We start from the raw sequence: 18,717 nt of genomic DNA on the forward strand, positions 1-18,717 counted from the left end.
TAATGTAGAAAATCTAAAATCTTCAAGCCTTTCTATGTTATGCAGTGAAAATGCAACAAGATACAGTCACAAATTGTTGTTTGACGCTGCCAGGGTGACCGAGGTAACATCCGGGAGATGGAAAGGAGAGGTCCCGCCCACTTTGCATTTCCATTGGACGAGTGGTTCTCTTTTTCTCCAACGGCTAACGTCATTCGGTCTCCTCACTGTCAATCAAGAACATCACAGTAGGCTGCCTCCTTTTCAGGTTTTTGTATTCTGTTTTAATGGGGCCTTTGAGTCGCATAACGTCGAAACAAAAGCAGTTTCCGTGGCTCGAAAAAATAAGGTAACGTATTGACGTACAGAGACTGGAAAGATGTTATAGGATTTAGAAAGCATCAGCGGCATCCGCGGGTACTTCGACGGACTGCCTTGTGCCGCTTTGCTAAAGCAGCTAGCCGCTACAATACAATTATTGCAAGTTTCTGTCAGATAACAGTTCAGAGACTGGGGGATCGGTCGCTTTTACCTTTTGGGGTAACTATCTTGTTTTTGGGGTGTGTTGTTGGTGCAAAATCAGCCAGGACTCTCAGATCCAGCTGTCCCACCCTGCAGATCTCTGATGCTGTCAAGGTAAGATGATAAATCCGTGTAACTGTTAATGAACGATTATTTTAAAAGTCAAAGAACCTAGCTAGTCCACTGGACTGTTGGATACTTCACATGTTTGTCAACATTTGGGGAAAATAAGTTGTGAAAGCGTCGTTTGTAGCTTTAAAACACTTGTATTGTGGTTTAGACTAATTGTAAATAAACATTCTGATAACGTCCATTAACTTTCAGCACAACCCAGATCAGCGTTGATCAATAGAAGAGATAGCTAGAAAATAATAATAATAATTATTATTAATAAGTAATGGTATAAATAAGTATTAATAAGTATTGTTTATCGTTATATGTTGTAATAAGCACAGTACTTTTTTGAATTTCCTCTTCAATGTACTAAACAAGTTGTATTAATTCATGTTTTTATATAATACTCATATTTTCAAATGCACGTAATAACACTTTTTGGATGGTAATTCATTGATTCTGATTCTCCACAGCCAAAAGCTCCACGCATGATGTGTTTGTACTGGCCACATCTCAGCCCTCACTCCTCCACCTTGGGCAGGGTTCACTGTTGTCTCACCCTGAGCTGTCCTTTGCAATAATGACTGACAAGAGGAACCCACCGTTTTTCAATGATGACAATGTAGGTGTGCTGCACTACAAGCTGCCCTTCAGCGAGACCATGGAGCTGTTCATTGAGACCCTGACAGGGACCTGCTTCCAGCTGCGTGTCTCTCCGTTTGAACAGGTCGTCTCAGTCAAGGCCAAGATTCAGAGATTGGAGGGTATGTTGTCCTCTCTTGACTCGGTACACAGCGCACAGTAATGAAATAATAATGACATGATTACACATTTCAGGTGCCACATTTATTCTTAAATAATTAGGACCATTAAACAGGCTGAGCTCATATTTAGTGAGAGGTTATGTGGAACATTTCAGCTTTGGAAAAATCATTGATAAGATTGAGTCTTTACGTGATTAAAAATGGTGAACATGTAGAACATCTAAAAATATAAATATTCCCCACATGTACAGACATTTGACACTATTAAAACGTAGTTTAAGGTGTTACTGTCCTTACAAAATGCTACTGTTACACTACTGTAAAAAAGTTTGCTCACCAAGGCTGCACTTATTTGATAAAAAATATAAAAAAGCAATATTGTTACAATTTAGAATACCTTTTTAAACATATTTTAAACAATGTTGATTTATTTGTGCAAGAAACATTTCTTCTTTTGATTAATGTGAAGTTTGTTGCCAATTGTTTCAGAATTCTTTGATTACTAGAAAGTTCAAAAGAACCGCATTTGAAATAGAAATCTTTTATAAAATTATAAATGTTTTTACTGTCACTTTGATGAATTTCTATCAACCAAGATTTGAATGGTATTGTTGGTTTGACCAGCGACTTAAAATATGATGGTCATTTTCATATTATTGTCTTTCTATTATAATGACCTATTCTAATGATTTTGGTTACTTGTTATTATTATGCATTACATTATAAACACACATTCTATTCATCTTAAACAATCTTTATCTATTTTAGTCCTCATCTCTGTTATGCTAAATGGAAACGTTGGTTCATTGTAATAACAAATGCACCTTAATTAATCTCTGCTGATTTGATAGTGATTTAGAACTATTTTAATGAGACATTAAATATCCATCATTAGTTTTGAAGATGGCTTTATTCCCTGTAGTCCGGGTCTGATGTTTTCATTCAGATTAAGAGCTTCAGAAGAAATTGAGTTGTTTATTAACATCCAGCATGCTCAGTAATTGCACTTGTTTAACAGATCCGCCCCTTGCAGTTACAGATAAAACATATGTCTTACCAGTTTAACACAGGAGCAATCAAAAAAAGAGATGAGAATAAATTGCTTCTCTCCTTCCCCATCAAAGCTGCCATTGTTATTACCCAGTAGCTAAAAATCATCATGTGGCATGGTTGAAAGACTAAAAGCAGCTTTGTAAGAATGAGAAGTGTTCGTATTCTTTGAATGAACAGGTTTTTATTTATTTGGGGGGCACAGCTATATGTAGTTTGAAACATTAAGCTGAAAATGAGGACTGAGGGTGCTTCATTTGTGAGTCTGATTGACACAGTGCACTTCACTGATAAGTGTGAAATGAACGAGACAGAAAAAGCATTAGTTGAAAACCCAGATGGGACGTTGTCAGTCCAGACAGCTGTTGGGTCTTTAAACATGCCAGTCTCAAGAGCAGACAGGTTTCCTCCCAGGAACATTTGAATGTGTAAGACAGCACCCAGTTCACCAGGTCTGACACTTTCCTGCAGGAGTTAGTTTTATTAAAGAAGACTTTATCCACCCTTTTGATTACAGGTGATGAATGGCCTAGTTTTAGTTCGGCTATTGTGGCTAATTTTAGATTCTCAGATACACGTCTTTGCATCTGGAGCTGAACTTGATGCCCCCTTCCAGGAATCAGACTAGTTGCGGGAAGAAGTATGAGATGGATATGTTGAGGTAATCCACATTTAAATATGAAATGTGTTTTAAACTTCTGTTTCAGATTAGGTTTAAGATTATGCACTTGCTGACTGTGTATACTTTAAAAAGCATGTCTCTAAACAATGGGCAGGCCACACACACTAACAGCTCTGTGTCACACTTCTGTTTAGAAAACTACCCCTTCTAGGAACAGATACCAGTTTTGTATTGCATAGGTGCATTCTGGTGTCTTATTGCACTTTACACCCGATAAAGGTACGTCTGTTTGCTTAATCACAGGCCAGTGCAAACGTCTGAAAAATATAAGTGGTACACTTGTCTTTATAGCCAAATGCAATGTTTTACGAATGAACAACCATAATGACCTTGAAAAAAGGTTTTATGGCAATTTCAAACTTTGAGGTGCTTTGTGTTGTATTTTTTTGACCACTGCTAGATATAAAGTTGATATGATTGTTGGTTTATTTATTGTACACAGGGGGGCAGATCTGAGTCATATTTGTTCTGATTATGATGGCTTATGAGTCGACCTGATCTGCTTTTATGCATTTTTACAGAATTGATTTAATTGTTTCAGTATATTAATGGTTAATTGTTCTTTGAAGTTCTGTGGTTAAATAAGCTGTTTATTTGTGTATTAAATATTTCTGTCCAACAGGGAGCGTGGTCTTCAAAATGGCTTCTTTCTAATGGGTTATGTCTCACTTACCCAGCCATTGAAAAAATAGTAGACAGTATACTTCTCATTTAACCTGGCCCCTGAAACAAACCCAGTGAAATTTACAGTAACAGTAACATCAGAGAGAAATTAATATAAATGTTTTTAATTGAGCATTGCGCTAGTTCAGGCAGGCCACGTTAGTCACACTTGCATCAGCCGGCAGTCAGCTGTTCCTGACGTGTACCAGTCCAGTGTCGACACCATCACATGTGGTCTATTTAAATTCCCATTGTTCAGCGTTTCTTCCATCGCACCTCCAACCCAAACTCCACCAACTGAACCTGTAATCCGATCTAACTTTGTTCTTTCTTTACAGTCACTTCATTGGAAGCAATCTCCATGAAGTTTCATTTACAAATCATGTAATTGTGAAAGTGTCTTATGTATGCATATTATGGTTCTGTTCTGTACCCCAGGGGGGTTTGTCTTGCTACTCTCTCTGCTCTGTCCAAGCATGGCTGCATGGACAGGCGTGTGGAGTATTGCTCAGAAAATAACCATATTGCTGTCATAAATATACTTGATGGAAGTTGTCCTGATTGAACAGTTATTTTTGATCAATGTTATACAATACAATACAAGTTTATTTGTATAGCACATTTAAAAACAACTGGGCTTGACCAAAGTGCTTTACAAGGCTAAAAGAAACAGACAAAAATGACACCATAGCATTTAAGCACTAGAGAAACAATAAAAGTAAGAATAAAATAAAATAGGGAAGAAAAGATAGAATCAAAAGATATTAATGCCAAAATGAGTCAAGGGATATTGAAATCCACAGAAAAAATTTGTTTTCAGGGCGGATTTAAAAGTTGACAAGGTTTGGGCGGATCTGATGTAGGCTGGAAGGCTATTTCATAACTTAGGATCGATGACCGCAAATGCGAGATCACCCGTTTTTAAGTCTAGTTCTAAGAACATATAGTAAATCAGAGTCCCTAGATCTACGTGATCTAGACTGAGAAAGCAGATACAGTAGTTCAGATGGGCACTGTGGTGCCTGGTTCCGCAAAGACTTAAAAACCAAAAAACTAAATTTTAAAATAAATTCTGTATTAGATGGGTAGCCAATGAAGCTAAATCAGAACCCGTGTGATGTGATCACTTTTACGCTTTCCTTTGAGGAGCCGGGCTGAGGCATTTTGATCTAACTGTAAGCGTGTGACACATGTCTGCACCAATGTACTAAGAGTTACAATAGTCTAGTCGAGATGTTACAAATGCATGCATAACCTTTGCTTAAAGACAAAGATGATAGAAACAAGACCTAACCACAGAACATATCTGCATATCAAGTTTTAGACTGTTATCAAGCAAAACCCCCAGATTCCGAATACAGGTGGTACTGTAAGGTTACAGAGTATCGAGATCAACAACATGAATGCTGTGATCATTTGAACCAAAACAAGATAATTTCAGTCTTACTCTCATTAAAACTCAAGAAATTACTAGCAAACCAGAGTTTCAGTTCGTCTTATATAGGCTCAAAGGCAAGCTTATCGTCATGCTTTATAGGCAGATAAATTTGTGTGTCTTCAGCGTACAGATGAAAAGATACCCCATATCTAGATAAAACAGAACCCAAAGGTTGCTTGTAGAGATTAAACAGTTCCAGACCAAGAATAGAGCCCTGAGGGACACCAGAACAACAGAACTGTTTATCAGAGGAAGAACGGTGCCCGAGGCAGACAGAGTAACTTATATTTGTTAAATATTAATAAACTATTTAACAATCAAACTAATATTTTTATTCAGCAAGGACACATTAAATGATCATAAGTTACAGTAAACACATTTATGATGTTACCAAAGATAGGTAATTCAATAAGTAATATTCTAATTCAACTGAAAAATGTATCATGATTTGCACAGAAATATTGAGCTTTACAACTGAGTATAACAATAAATGTTTGTTGAGCAACAAATCAGCATATTAGATTGATTTCTGTAGGATCATGTGACATTGAAGACTGAAGCTGAAAATTCAGCTTTGCAATCAAAGCAATAAATTATATATTAAATATATTAAAATTAAAATCATTATTTTAAATTGTAATAAAATGTTACAATATTACAGTTTGTAATGTATTTTCAGTCTAATAATTGCAGCCTTGGTGAGTGTAAGAGACTTTTTTTCACATCTTACTGACTTCAAATGTTGGTTAAATCATTTAAATCTCAAAGGAATACATTACTGAGAAGTGGAAAGTCAAATATCATGTACTTGGCCTTGCATTCTTCAAAACCCGCACAATTTTAGAATTCCTAAAGTTGGGATGGAGGCTGTCAGGCTTTTTTTTAAGAAAAAAAGATCACCATAAAGTATGAAGATAGCTGTCCCAAGTTTTGTGTGTGTGTGTGCAATTATATGCCAAAAATCTCAGGCCAGTACATTTAAATACATCAGGACACATAATAGCACGTTTTTGTGGGTTTCCTGATCATTGCACCAGATTTACAGTTTTCGTCCTAATCCTTTAGTTAGTTTTTCCCTCCACCATGACACCTACAGATTCTGTACTGAGCTAAAAGCCCAATTTGAATATCTTTATTTTTAGTTATCTTTGAAATCTGTGCCTTTTAAAAATAATCCAAACCATTTTGTAAAGGGTGTGAAAGTTATGAAGGTCACTTGACATTGATTTTTTTTTACTGCTCATAGGATGTCAAAGGCCAGGTTTTATTTCCTCTGCTTCTTTTTTCTTTCTATACGCTTTCTATTTCCCTCCAATGATTGCAGTTCAGAAACACTCCATTTGGTCAACCATTTACTGCAGTCAAATGCAGTAAATGCATTCACCTTATGTTCCTGTTATTCTCGAGTTACTTCTTTGTTTGTTCTTTTATCTGACATGCTTTTAGATGTCGTTAATGCTCTGACGTGGTTGAATGTTTAGTTTAGTTTGCATAATTAAAAGAAGGTTATATATATTCATTTTATGACCTGTCTTCATTCACAGGCATCCCGGTCTCTCAGCAGCATTTGATATGGAATGGTATGGAGCTTGAAGATGAGTACTGCTTGCATGATTACAGGTGAATTTAGTTTTTTTACTTTACAAAACCGGATGCAGGAAGTTATATTGTAGGGAGTAAGCTTAACTTCCACATTATGTTGCTTTGAAAGTTTTTTTTTCTTTTGTGGAACAATAACTGAGATGTCCAAGCTGTTTCTTCCCATATTGTGATCAGGGGCTCATCAGCAGCATAGAAGTATCATAAAAGAAGTTTATAATATGACTCTTGCTCTATATTTGATGACTTCTGAAGCCATAAGATTGCTTTCTATGAAGAACAGAGTGATATTTAGGTTGTTATTCATGGAAAACCTCTACCCCACGGTTCTCAAATCTCATTTGCGCTTGAGCAGCTTGGACGTTCTTCAGAAAACATCTTTTTATGTTCCGTGAAAGGAAGGAAATCATATGAAAGGGTTTGGGGAAGTGAGTAAATAAAGACAGCGTTTGCATTTTGGGTGAGCTGTTTCTTTAAAGGCAGTCAGGCTGGCTCAGTCTGGAGGTCACAGATGGTGGATTTGTCATGAATTCTTGTCAGTTAATGTTCCACATGGAGGCTTTCTGGGAAGATATTGTGGGGCTGTATGGCACTCATTTTGCTTCACATGCAAATATTTGTAAAGGCAGAACTGTATAGTGGTGGTTTTGAGTTTGAGTTTTCTTGTGGTTGTGTTTTCAGCATCACAGAGGGCTGCACTCTCAAGCTGGTTCTCGCCATGAGAGGAGGGCCTGTAAACACCAGACGAGGTGCGTTTTCTCCACCGACTGGGATTGTCACTGTTGAAAATGTTAAACCTGTCATTCTGAACCCCAGGTTAATTTAATCCTGGCATATCTTGGTCCTTATTTCACAGTGTTTATACTTTACCCTGGGATCGTAATTCATCCTGAGTGCTTTAGAAAACCCTTTGATCTTATTAACATGATCATAGGAGTGCAACAAACAATATGTTTAAAACTTGCTTGTTTGTCTGTAAAAATGTCATCTTAGGTCTGCTCTGGTTGTCTTAACTCTATAAAGCTGTAGGTATTCTATTGGATACATGGCATCTTTTTTAAGGCATCTACATCATTAACATGATCAGGACGTACCATAAAACTCTCTACCCCCCAGTGGGTTATTTATGCTCCTCAAGAAGTAGAAGGACTTTTAAAGTTGCAATGTAATTAACGTAGCAAAAGATAATTTGTTTCCTATCATGGCTTACGTCTTGAATGAAAAAGAAAAAAAATGGTTGGGTTGGGACTTGGTTCAGTCCATCAGTTGTTGATTTGATGGAGGCAGGTCTGAACACAAGCTTGCAGTCAATTGTTAGAAAAAGGCAGTTTTCTAAGGATTGGAGAAGTCCGACATACTTCACCAGAGACAAGTTTGTTGGAGGATCAATTTTTATGAAGTATATAAAATAAAATAAAATAAAAAATCTGATGATTAAAATAAAAAATGTAAAAATGCTATTTTGAGCATAAAGATAAAAAGGATATTTCCAACAAAATATACATTTCATGTTATAATATAATTTCCAAAATGTTTTGTCTCCGTTATAATGTTTATTTATTTACATTTATAATATATTTTATTATAGTTAAGATATTTATTTATAACATTGGCCTCATCCTTTGTTGGCATTGAAAAATGAATTTTAATCAAAAAAGATTTTAATAAATATTAAATAAAGATTGTAAATGCATTACATTTTTGAACAAAAAAAGACCATAAAGTCTGATGTACCTAATGTGGTACATTAAAATACCTGTGCCAAATATGTTTAGTACATTTTGTGTGTGTGTGTGTATATATATATATATATATATATATATATATATATATATATATATATATATATATATATATATATATATATATATATATATATATATTTCTGATTTCTATTCTATTTTTCTTTCAAGGGTAAATGTTTTGGAAATATTATAAAGTCTATTCAGTGCTCCAGTTAATGTGCTTGCCAATGCTCTTAGACGCTGAAATGAAATGCAGCGCATGGAAGTTTTTTAAATTGTTCAAACCACATGAATATTTAATGAGGGAACCACTGAGACTGTTTTTGATTGGTTGTGGAAAGTCTTGAGTGCTACTGCAATACAGGGCTGCAACAATTCAGTGCAAGCTGGAATTGCTGCAACTTTCTAATCCTTCCTATGTGACAGTCTGCATTGGTTTCGAGGTCAAGGAGAAAAAAAAAGTTGCTCATTACCATTCCAGGAAGTGTGCAGGCACACAGTTAGTTACCAGTCTGATATTGATTAGTATGACCTGCATCCTGTTTCTTCTCGTTACCTGCAGTGACAGTGACAGATGACTCGGTGAGGGATATCACTGACTGCCTTGGTGCAGGGAGAGAGGAGATGTGGGAAAAGTCTCTGCCTAATAAACAGGTTACCTTCCTGGTGTACCGTGAGGGAGATCAGCTCAATTTCTTCCGCGTGGTGGATAGAGGAGATGGAACTCTCACACCTGTGTCTGAATCATTGAGGTCAGTTCAAAGAAGAGAAATAACTTGCCAAGAGGAACAACTCCGTCCACACATTGCACTCTGATTTCCTTTTTTAGAAGGAAGCAGATGATTGTACAGTTTTCATGTCTCATCTTGTTTAGCTAATGAAGACATGCATTAGCATTTACTGACAAGCTTAACAGTCTGTAACATCTGCATCATTGTCATCACCAAACGGAAGTAAAAAAATAAAAATAAAAATGATTTCCATAAATTATGTAAATTATAAATAATTTGCCTTTGACCTCATATAACCACAGAATATGAGTAAATGTAATTTTAACAAATGTTAAATATGAATTCTTGAATTTTCTTTGAATTAATTTTTTTCCTAATCATTCGGGGGAACTGCAGTGCTGTATTCAGCAGGTTTTCCTTCATTAACCACAGACCATTCTGGTTAGATAAAACCTAATCATGAATCCCTGAGCCTTTTCAACAGCTGAGAGATGTTTCATAAAACAACTACTCAGTTTAAAGATTCAGAATGCCATTTATTCAGTGTAGCATAAGGAAAATTAACAGCACTGTTAAGCACAAATAATCGAAGAGTTCATCTATGCATGTGTTTCAGCGGCGCCTCTGTACACAATGTGTACGCGGAGGAGGAGGAGGAAACGGAGAGTGGATCTTCAGAACAGCAGACGTTGGAGAACTCCATCACAATGAGCAAGATGAAGCTGCTCAAGGCCAAGATGGAGAATATGAACCTTAACAAAAAGGTACAACAGAATAGACAGACTAGACATGCTCTTAATCTTTTTTTCATTCCTCCTCCACATATTCAAACAAAATCATCTTATCCTGAAATGCATGGACCTCCTTACTGTCAACCACATCTGATTAAATTTGTCAGTGGAGCGCTATGGAAGTGCGCTCAGTTCTCCAGCTGGCTTGAGGGAGTGCTGCCCATCCCAAACTGTGTCTGATTAACCGGCACAGTAATAACTACAAGCTCAGCAGATTGGCACATGAAGTTAATTATTCACACTCAACTATGCATAGTTGTCGGTAGACAAGTCTTAGTGGCAGATATTTGTTTTTCTATATCTAGGAAACCATTGTTGTTATTGCTTACGCTTCTACCTTCAGGAAACATCTTCGAAATCTATCATTTTCATCTAATTTATCACCCATTAGGAGGTAACATGAAGCACAGTTTAAATGGTTACAGTTAGGAGCAATATCCAACTTGACACATTATTCAACAGATTTAATTCAATTAATTTGCTGCTTATTAATAGTTAGTAAGGTAGTTGTTAAATTCAGGTATTGGGTAGGATTAGGGATGTAGAATATGTGCTTTATAAGTACTAATAAACAGCCAATATGTTAATAATAGGCATGCTAATAAGCAACTAGTTAATTGTGAGAATTGGTCTCTGTACTAAAGTGTTTAGGTATAAATATAATATTAACAAATTAGTGATTACCAGTCAACAATCATCACTAGTGATACTCAAATTGTATTTGTGCATGCTCATTTCACCCAATTTTACATTTATATTACCTTTGATACCATCTAACTTTAAAAAACACTATCAATTTTAATAACACTATTTAATGTCATCCTTAACAGATATCAGAATTAATATGCATTTAAAATATGCATAAATTCCCTTGTAGCATTTAAAACATTTGATTTTAGTATTAGTGTTTATTTTGATAAAAGTATAAATATTATAAATTCTAGCTTATCTGTGTTGACTTAAACATTATTATTATTGGTGCATTTTTCATACCACTATATGTGATTTGGTCATATCGCCCACTTTTGATCACATCTGCCATATCTTTACTGTCTGTGCGTGTGATTGTTTTCTTGTGTCTTTGTCAGCCCAAGAAGACTGCCAAGTTAAAAGTCAGACCTCCAGTGGGTCCGCGGCCCTGCAGCGGTTCGCTCGGCTCTGCCCGACACCATCGAATGTTTCGCGTCCTTCCTCAGATAGGCCACACTTCTCCAGCACATCTACCTCCGATCGGCGATCAGCAGCAACCTGCAGTTTCATCCCCTGCTGCTGGTTCCTCCCGCCAACAATTCGCATCTCTCTCGAGTCTCACTTCCTCCAGCCATGCTTATCCTTCCTCTTCAGCTTCTGGCGTATATATGCTCCAGGCTGAGGAACCATGGGATAATCCAGTGCCCAGGAAAATCAGACTCCCTCCCAAAGTGTCCAGGCTGGATATGAGAGGGCCTAAAGTCATGCGAGACTGTGTGTACCCACCTGTATCGCTTCTGTCCAATTCTGGAATTCAAGAGGAGGTTGATATCCAGGGCGACAGACTAACAGTAGCCGAGAACTCGGCAGTGTTGGAGCCGCCCAAAGCTGTACCCTTCAATCTTCCCGAGCCTCTGAGTCTGGACATATCCACTCAGCGAGAGCGAGGTTTGAACTCTATAACTGTCCCAGAACCCAACACTGCTGCTCCTCTTCTTTCCCAAGCCATCAACTCGAACTGGCTGGTGTCCCAATCTGACCCTCTCACACCTCCTCAAATGCCACAGCACTTTGAATATACAGGTTCCTCCAGTCCATCCCAAGCTCTCCTCAGAGCTAGCAACAGCCCGTCGCTTCCAGTCAGCTCCCCGTCACTGACCACATCTGTCTGTGGGCTCAAAGTGGATAAGCATTCGGAGGTGATTTCCAAAAGCGAGGCCCGGGGCATTACGAAGACGGCTAATAAAGTGACTAAAGAGCCACTGGGTTCAGTGAGCAACACAGAGCTCCTAGCCTCCCTTGCAGGCGGTGGTGGTCAAGAGGCTCTGGCTGGTCCCTTTGCTCTGGGCAGGTTATGTGCTACAGCCGCCCCCCTACCAGCCAACATCCATCTGTTGCAGAAAGACCTGCTGAGGAGGATCTCCCCCCTACAGAGAGCAGCCGGCCACACGGTGAGTTTGTAACCTTGACCTATGCTGCTGCTTTTACAGATCTGCTATTTGTGCAGCTTCAAAAACCTGATGTTCATTTGATCTCTGCGGGCTACAAGGAGAAACCGTATTTGCTTTAACTCAATATGACATGCGGATGCTGTCGTGCAAATTGGAGCTACTTCTAGATTGTGTGTCCTCTCGCGAAAAGACACTTGCTGCACATTATACACCATGCAAGACAGATTACAAGTGCAATTCATTCGTGTTGGCATTTCAGCTAATGAGAAGAGTGTTGTGGCAATCTCACGAATGTTTTATCATACGAAATCTTGCCGTTGCAGCCGTCAAGCTCATCAAGCGGCCTCTCCAGTTCAGTAAAGAGATTAGGTGAGTGGCTTGAAACAGTGTGAAATGAAGCATTAAGAACACCATCTCACAGCGCTGGCCCGTATCAGAGAGACACTTTTTTGTTTTTGAGAGTAATGTCATTTGTTTTGTCATACTTTCCACTCGCCACTGCTTTAAACATTTTTACACCTGTCTTACTCTGTAAATCAGTAAATCTACAGGCCACTGCTTTAATGTCAAGCTGCACTTTGTGAAACTTTCAAGCTTCCTCCAGCCTAGTTCAGTGCTAGTGCCCAAGTTGGATTTAATCCGGAATCTTGATTAATGAAATATTTTGAATATTTAGATTTTTTTTTTTTTTTAATTTTCAATTCAGAAAGGATGCAATACATTCTTCAGAAATGACAGCAAAGACCCATTAAAATGGCTATTTTAAATTATAATAGTACAATATTACTTACTATTTTGCTGTATTTGTGATAAAACAAATGCAGTCTTTTGACCATAAGATCCTTTTTTAAAAAAACAGGCAGAAAACCCCCCACTTTTAAGTGTATTTGTGTTGAATTAAGCAACACTGTGATTTTACTTTGTCCTTTAAGATTATTAAAGAGGAAGTCATAAGATTAGTTGCATGATCCTTAAAACTGTATGAGAACAGTACACAGTGATTTGCTCATTTAAACAGCAGTAGTAGCAATGGCATTTGAGTTGCTCATTTTCAATTAATCGATTCCCAGTTTCGATTAATTTGCTTCATTAATCTAACAGGTTCACAGAGATGTCTCTGTATGCCTTTATTACTCTGTATTGCTATATTGGTGCATATAAATGAAAAAATACCACTTTTTTTTTTTTTTTTGGATTATATAGTGAACAGCTATATGGAAAACAAGTATGTAATATTTTAGTTTTTTTACATTTACATATCTAAAAAATATTTTCCAGGAGGTCAGTTTGATGGGTGAGGACTGCAGGGCGGATCTGCACTGTCTCACAGGAGGTGTTGCATTTTAAATTAGGCTTGCAAATATAAAATATTCACTGTCATACAGAGAATAACTGCTGACTGAAACCAAGAAAAGGGAAATGATCACCACAGCTCAGTTGCATAGATAAATATTCACACGATCACTTGTTTACAAAAGCATGCATGCAAAATTACACACAAAAGAGAAGCCCATCTTCACTCAGACTCAGTGTGATGCTTAGAGAGACTGCCTGCATGATTGTGCACTTAAGAGCCTGGATGATGGTTTTGCAACAGGTGGTCCTGATATATTTGGGAAATGTTCCCTGTCATTTTACTGCCAGTGTTTCAGAGCGTCTAAATGTTCTGTCACATCTGAGATTGTCACTGGCTTGTAAATGCAACAGCGATGGCAAATAAAAGAATAGATAGACCAGCAAGTACATGACTGGAAATCCAATCTCATGCCCCAGTGTCTGGCGTTTTTATCACAATGTGTGTCTTTTCCTTGCTCTTTATTTTTGTGACTTGTGTAGAAATAAACGGGAGTTCAAGTACATGAATCTATATTTTATCGTCGTTGTAACTGTCTCTCTCGTTCTATTCCTGTGATTGTCTGTGTTTGTGGAAATGTTGGTTTAGGCACTCCAACACACCACTTGCCCCCTGTGAAGGTTCCCTCTGGAACAAAGAAAAAGAGTTCAAAGCACTGCTTCCTGTGTGGGAAGAAGACCGGGTTGGCCACCAGCTATGAATGCAGGTACAGCGCGCATCCCTCTGTATGAGGTTTTCATTCTATTACAACAAGGGAAGGGTTAATGTATACCTGTATAATCTTAAAGGGAAGTATACACTTAATTTGGTACATGGACAGTAGCTTAAAATAGAGCTATTTCTGTTTGGAGATGACAGTAGTTCTGATAAATGTCATGTGCCATTACTGATAACAGCATCTGTGACTTTCCTCAGTTTCTCATTATGTTGTCTTGAAGCTTTGATCAAGGCGAAGTCTTATACGATGCGTCTTTGAAAAGGACTAAAAAGAAAGCTGTGCCTGTTATTCTCTCCTGTGCCTTATATAATTCATCCAGCTAGACGGACACAAAATAATATACATTAGTATGATGCAAACAGTGCTTTCTTTTCAACATGATGGATTTGTTTGTTCAAAGCGTAATCACTTTAAACACCTACAAGGACACATGTCCTAATATTTACATTTGCCAATATGAGTTTTATGGTTTATTCTTAAATCATCACATTTGATTCTTCCAATATGTGACCCTGGACCACAAAACCACTCTGGAATCTGAGGGTGCAAAAAAATCATAATATTGAGAAAATCGCTTTTAAAGTTGTCCAAATTAAGTTCTTAGCAATGCATATTACTAATAAAAAATTAAGTTTTAATATATTAACAGTAGGACATTTATAAAAAATATAAAAAATTATAAAAAATTTTGACCCATACAATGGATTTTTTGGCTATTGCTACAAATACACTCCAGAGACTTAAGACTGCTTTTGTGGTCCAGGGTCACATATAGGTCATATGTTTGGCTTATAGCTTAAACTGTTTGATTTTAATTTCTTGCCTTATGTTGGGTGTTAATGTTTTAAATTAGTTTGGAATGACATGTTACATTTCCTGCAGTAAATATTAGTATCTCTGATTTAATTGTAGTTCGCAAAAATGATACATCATTAATCTCTTAGCAGATTCATTTGAACATTTATAGTCAATATAATATAATGAATTTTTATTTAATTCACTTAATTTTTATTCTTGCTGAGCAAAAGCCTACCAAGTAACAAATCAATTTTATCAATAATAATATTAAACCAGTTATGTTGACTTTGACTATAAATTCCACAGCACAATACAGTTATGAAAACACAGAGGAACAATGCAATTGGAATTACTTTCAGAAGCATTTTTTTTTTCAGCTTATAAATGATGAAAACAATGATAGCCAATCAGAATTTACCATACTTTAAAGAGCTTGAACATTTAAGCAGCAGATGCCAAAGCCGCAGCGTGTTCTTACAGTATAATAAAAAAATATTATCTGTTTGTGTGCATGAGAATAAAGCTATCTTTGTAAATATGATTCTTGATGTGAATGGGCCGCTGAAAATGATTCTTGAGCAGCAAATCAGTATATTAGGATGATTTCTGAAGAATCATGTGACACTGAATCCAGGAATAATGACTGCTGAAAATTCATCTTTGTCGTCACAAAAAAATTATTACACTTTGAAATATATTCAGATAGAAAACAGCCATTTTAAATGTTAATATTCAGATATTTTATTTCACCGTTTTACTACAGTTTTATTAAATGCAGTCTAGGATTACTGTTAAAAAAGTCAAGAATTGTTTTATAACAAAGTTACTTTCGTAATATAGGTTACACAAGACAAATAAGCCATGGTAAAAAGATGCTTCAGTGTGGGATGTTTAGAAACAATTCCATTTGGTCTCGCTGTGAGCTTTTTTCTGTCTAGTTTTCTAACAGCTTTAGTTCCATACTGAAAATCAATGGACATCCGGATTAATTTCAAACACCATCCATTTATTCAGTTCTGAGGAAGCAATTTGAGAAGTGCACTTTCTCTCACACAGCTTGGAGAAAACATTGGTTAGGCAGCTGTCTGATTATTGCTGTTCTCATAAAGATATGTGTTATTTTTGTGTAAGGTGTGGCAACATCTTCTGTTCCATGCACCGCTACTCAGAAACCCACGACTGCACCTACGACTACAAAAGCGCAGGCCGACGCTTTCTACAGGAGACCAACCCCATCATAAGTGCACCAAAGCTGCCCAAAATATGAAGGGTGAGAGAAAAAAAAAACCATGATGTCCATCAGCTATTAAAAGAGAGAAAACCTTGATCACCAACCTGTGCTTTTATCACCATGTTTGCTTAAAAATAAAGTAGTGAAAAAAAACAAAAAGGAAGAACAGTGCTCACTCATTAGCATTGCCTTGGGAAACACACCTTTGTCTGCTGTCTATAAATGACTTCATGCTAAAAAAATTAAAATCAATAAAAAACCCTGCATGTAAATAGTTTCTAAAAACCTTTATCATGCAAAACAACTTTTAAAATGAGTACAAACTTTTAAATGAGCAAAATACACAACTACGCATAACTATTTACATATTTTTGTGTGTTTTCCTTTTTTTTTTTTTTTATAGAACCAACAATCACTTTTCATGACAAGTCTTGCAGAGATGCACTTTAGTAATGCTGAATATCTCTTGCAGAGATGGGGGTCTGTACGGGACCGTTTTTGTGCCGTTTTGTCTTTTGTAAGTTTCCTATTAGAACTTTCTCATATTTCTGACCCATTACTCCCCTTTCCTTTCTAGAAGCACTCTACTGAACACTTCTTATCATGGAAAATGCCAAGCATATGTACACTCGTGTTATAACAAGACTGTTTAACCTTAGTTCACTTTGAGTATGAAGTATATAGGCTCTGTCGGCCGTACACACTACACTATGCAGTTTGACCATGTAGCATTCTAAAGCAACTTTATAAGGGCTTGGCATGATAAGATGTGAACAACTGACTGTTTGCCATGACGAACAATCCTTTTTGTACCTAAGTATTTGAAAAGCTGTTCAGAAGGCAGCAGCTGTTTGCATTTTTCTGTAATTGTCAGGTGATGAACCTAATAAAATATCCTTGTTTCCTTTGTTTTAGTTTTTTCTTCACTCTCTTGTACTGCATTCTATGATTCAACTGTATCTTTCAAGCCTTTTTAACATTGCATTGCGGTGTTTATGTTATTGTTTCGGTTGCTTCGTCATAACAGCACTGCTCTTTGGGATTCTAGGTACTAGAATGAGTATATGGATAGTCCTGTCTCAACATGTTATTTTTAGATGAGTGCATCCACCTCTGAATTGTTATGACGACACTTTTTTTATTTTTTTTTTACTGTAAATAGTATCAAAGAAATGGTCTAAAATTTCAGAGTTAGAGTCCTGAACTAAAGAGACTAGTTTATGCAGCCAACAGATGGTGTAAGAATGGTTCACGCAGTGCTATATGAAAGGAAACGGCTGTTGCTCAAAACGGATAGAATGGTATTTGTAAGGAAGCTTTTTAAATGCAGTTTTATTGTACTGTATTGTGCCATTTCAATATGAATAACTTCTGTATTTTTCTATAGTATGTTACAGATCTTATTTTTCCATAAAAAATTGTCCTGTGTCCTTTAAGGAAACGTGTCTTTTAATACAAGAATATCAAGAATTTTTATTTTTTACTAGTTTAGTTTTACAGATTTGATGACATATCCACACATAAATGTAATCGATTGCAGCGTCCAGACTGTTGTACTTTATTCATGCCTGCACAATTCATAACCACAAGTAATACTTAATAAACCAAAGCATGTTTAGACAATGCTCTGAGCACAGAACGTGCGGATAAAATGTGTAAACCCTTTCAAAGCATGACACAGCCTTTAGCTGTTTTCTCCTCTATCATGACACATCATGATAATCTGTTGTGTTCCTCCAAATAAGACAAGGAGGAGCAGGGCACATCAAGCCCATCCCTGTACAATCAGGGCTCTTTTATTGTCTTTTACAGTGATTCGAAAGAAGCATCTTTGAATTCTGTTCTTAAAAATACTAAAGTGAACACACACCCTATATTGCACCATTTTTAACTAATGAAATTATTGTATGGACACGTGCATCTCAAACAATCAGATGTGAGAAAAACAAAGGGATCATCACCACCTCTCGCTCGCAGAAAGTGCTTAACTCTGAATAGAAATGTAAGTGTAATTAATGACCCCACAGCACTGGATCAGTCGTGTATATAAATGATTAGCACTGGGGTAGACGATAGTTCGCGGTTACGCGCATGCCCTCTCCGATTTATTTTCTTTTTCAGCCTGATTTTCCACCCTCAACGCGGAAGTTGGTGGACATGACGCACGCTATCAGATGGGGACCGTGAAATAAAAAAAAACTAAAACAAAACATCGCTTGTGCAGACGGGGAAAAGCGAGGTAAGTAATTATTTGAGCGAATCGCGTAAACGCGCATGAAGAGGGTCAACACTGCACCGCTGTCACAGTAAGAAAACAAAACAGGCGGGCGTCTTGGGGCAATTTGCATATCAGGTTAAGAGTTCTATATTAAATGCATATCAGAAATGTATAATTCG

General features: G+C 36.9%; 1 protein-coding gene across 3 annotated transcripts; it reads left to right on the top strand.

Moving 5' to 3' along the window:
- Positions 1-186: 186 nt before the first annotated feature.
- LOC132157315 (AN1-type zinc finger protein 4-like) lies at positions 187-17,228 on the top strand. 3 transcript variants are annotated; one of them, XM_059566604.1, is made up of 10 exons: positions 187-328; positions 1,089-1,379; positions 6,757-6,832; positions 7,493-7,560; positions 9,119-9,308; positions 9,904-10,051; positions 11,167-12,219; positions 12,543-12,588; positions 14,162-14,279; positions 16,221-17,228. In XM_059566604.1, the coding sequence occupies exons 2-10, from the start codon at positions 1,196-1,198 to the stop codon at positions 16,354-16,356; spliced, it is 2,019 nt and encodes a 672-aa protein (XP_059422587.1). In that variant the 5' UTR covers positions 187-328; positions 1,089-1,195; the 3' UTR covers positions 16,357-17,228. The 3 variants fall into 3 exon arrangements, 2 of the variants coding, with proteins under 2 accessions (XP_059422587.1, XP_059422586.1); XM_059566603.1 differs by having other exon boundaries at positions 197-615; XR_009437535.1 differs by lacking the exon at positions 12,543-12,588 and having other exon boundaries at positions 194-615; positions 16,221-16,358.
- The last annotated feature ends 1,489 nt before the right edge of the window (positions 17,229-18,717 follow it).

This window comes from Carassius carassius, chromosome 14 (genome assembly GCF_963082965.1).
Source record: "Carassius carassius chromosome 14, fCarCar2.1, whole genome shotgun sequence".
Classification (NCBI taxonomy): Eukaryota; Metazoa; Chordata; class Actinopteri; order Cypriniformes; family Cyprinidae; genus Carassius; species Carassius carassius.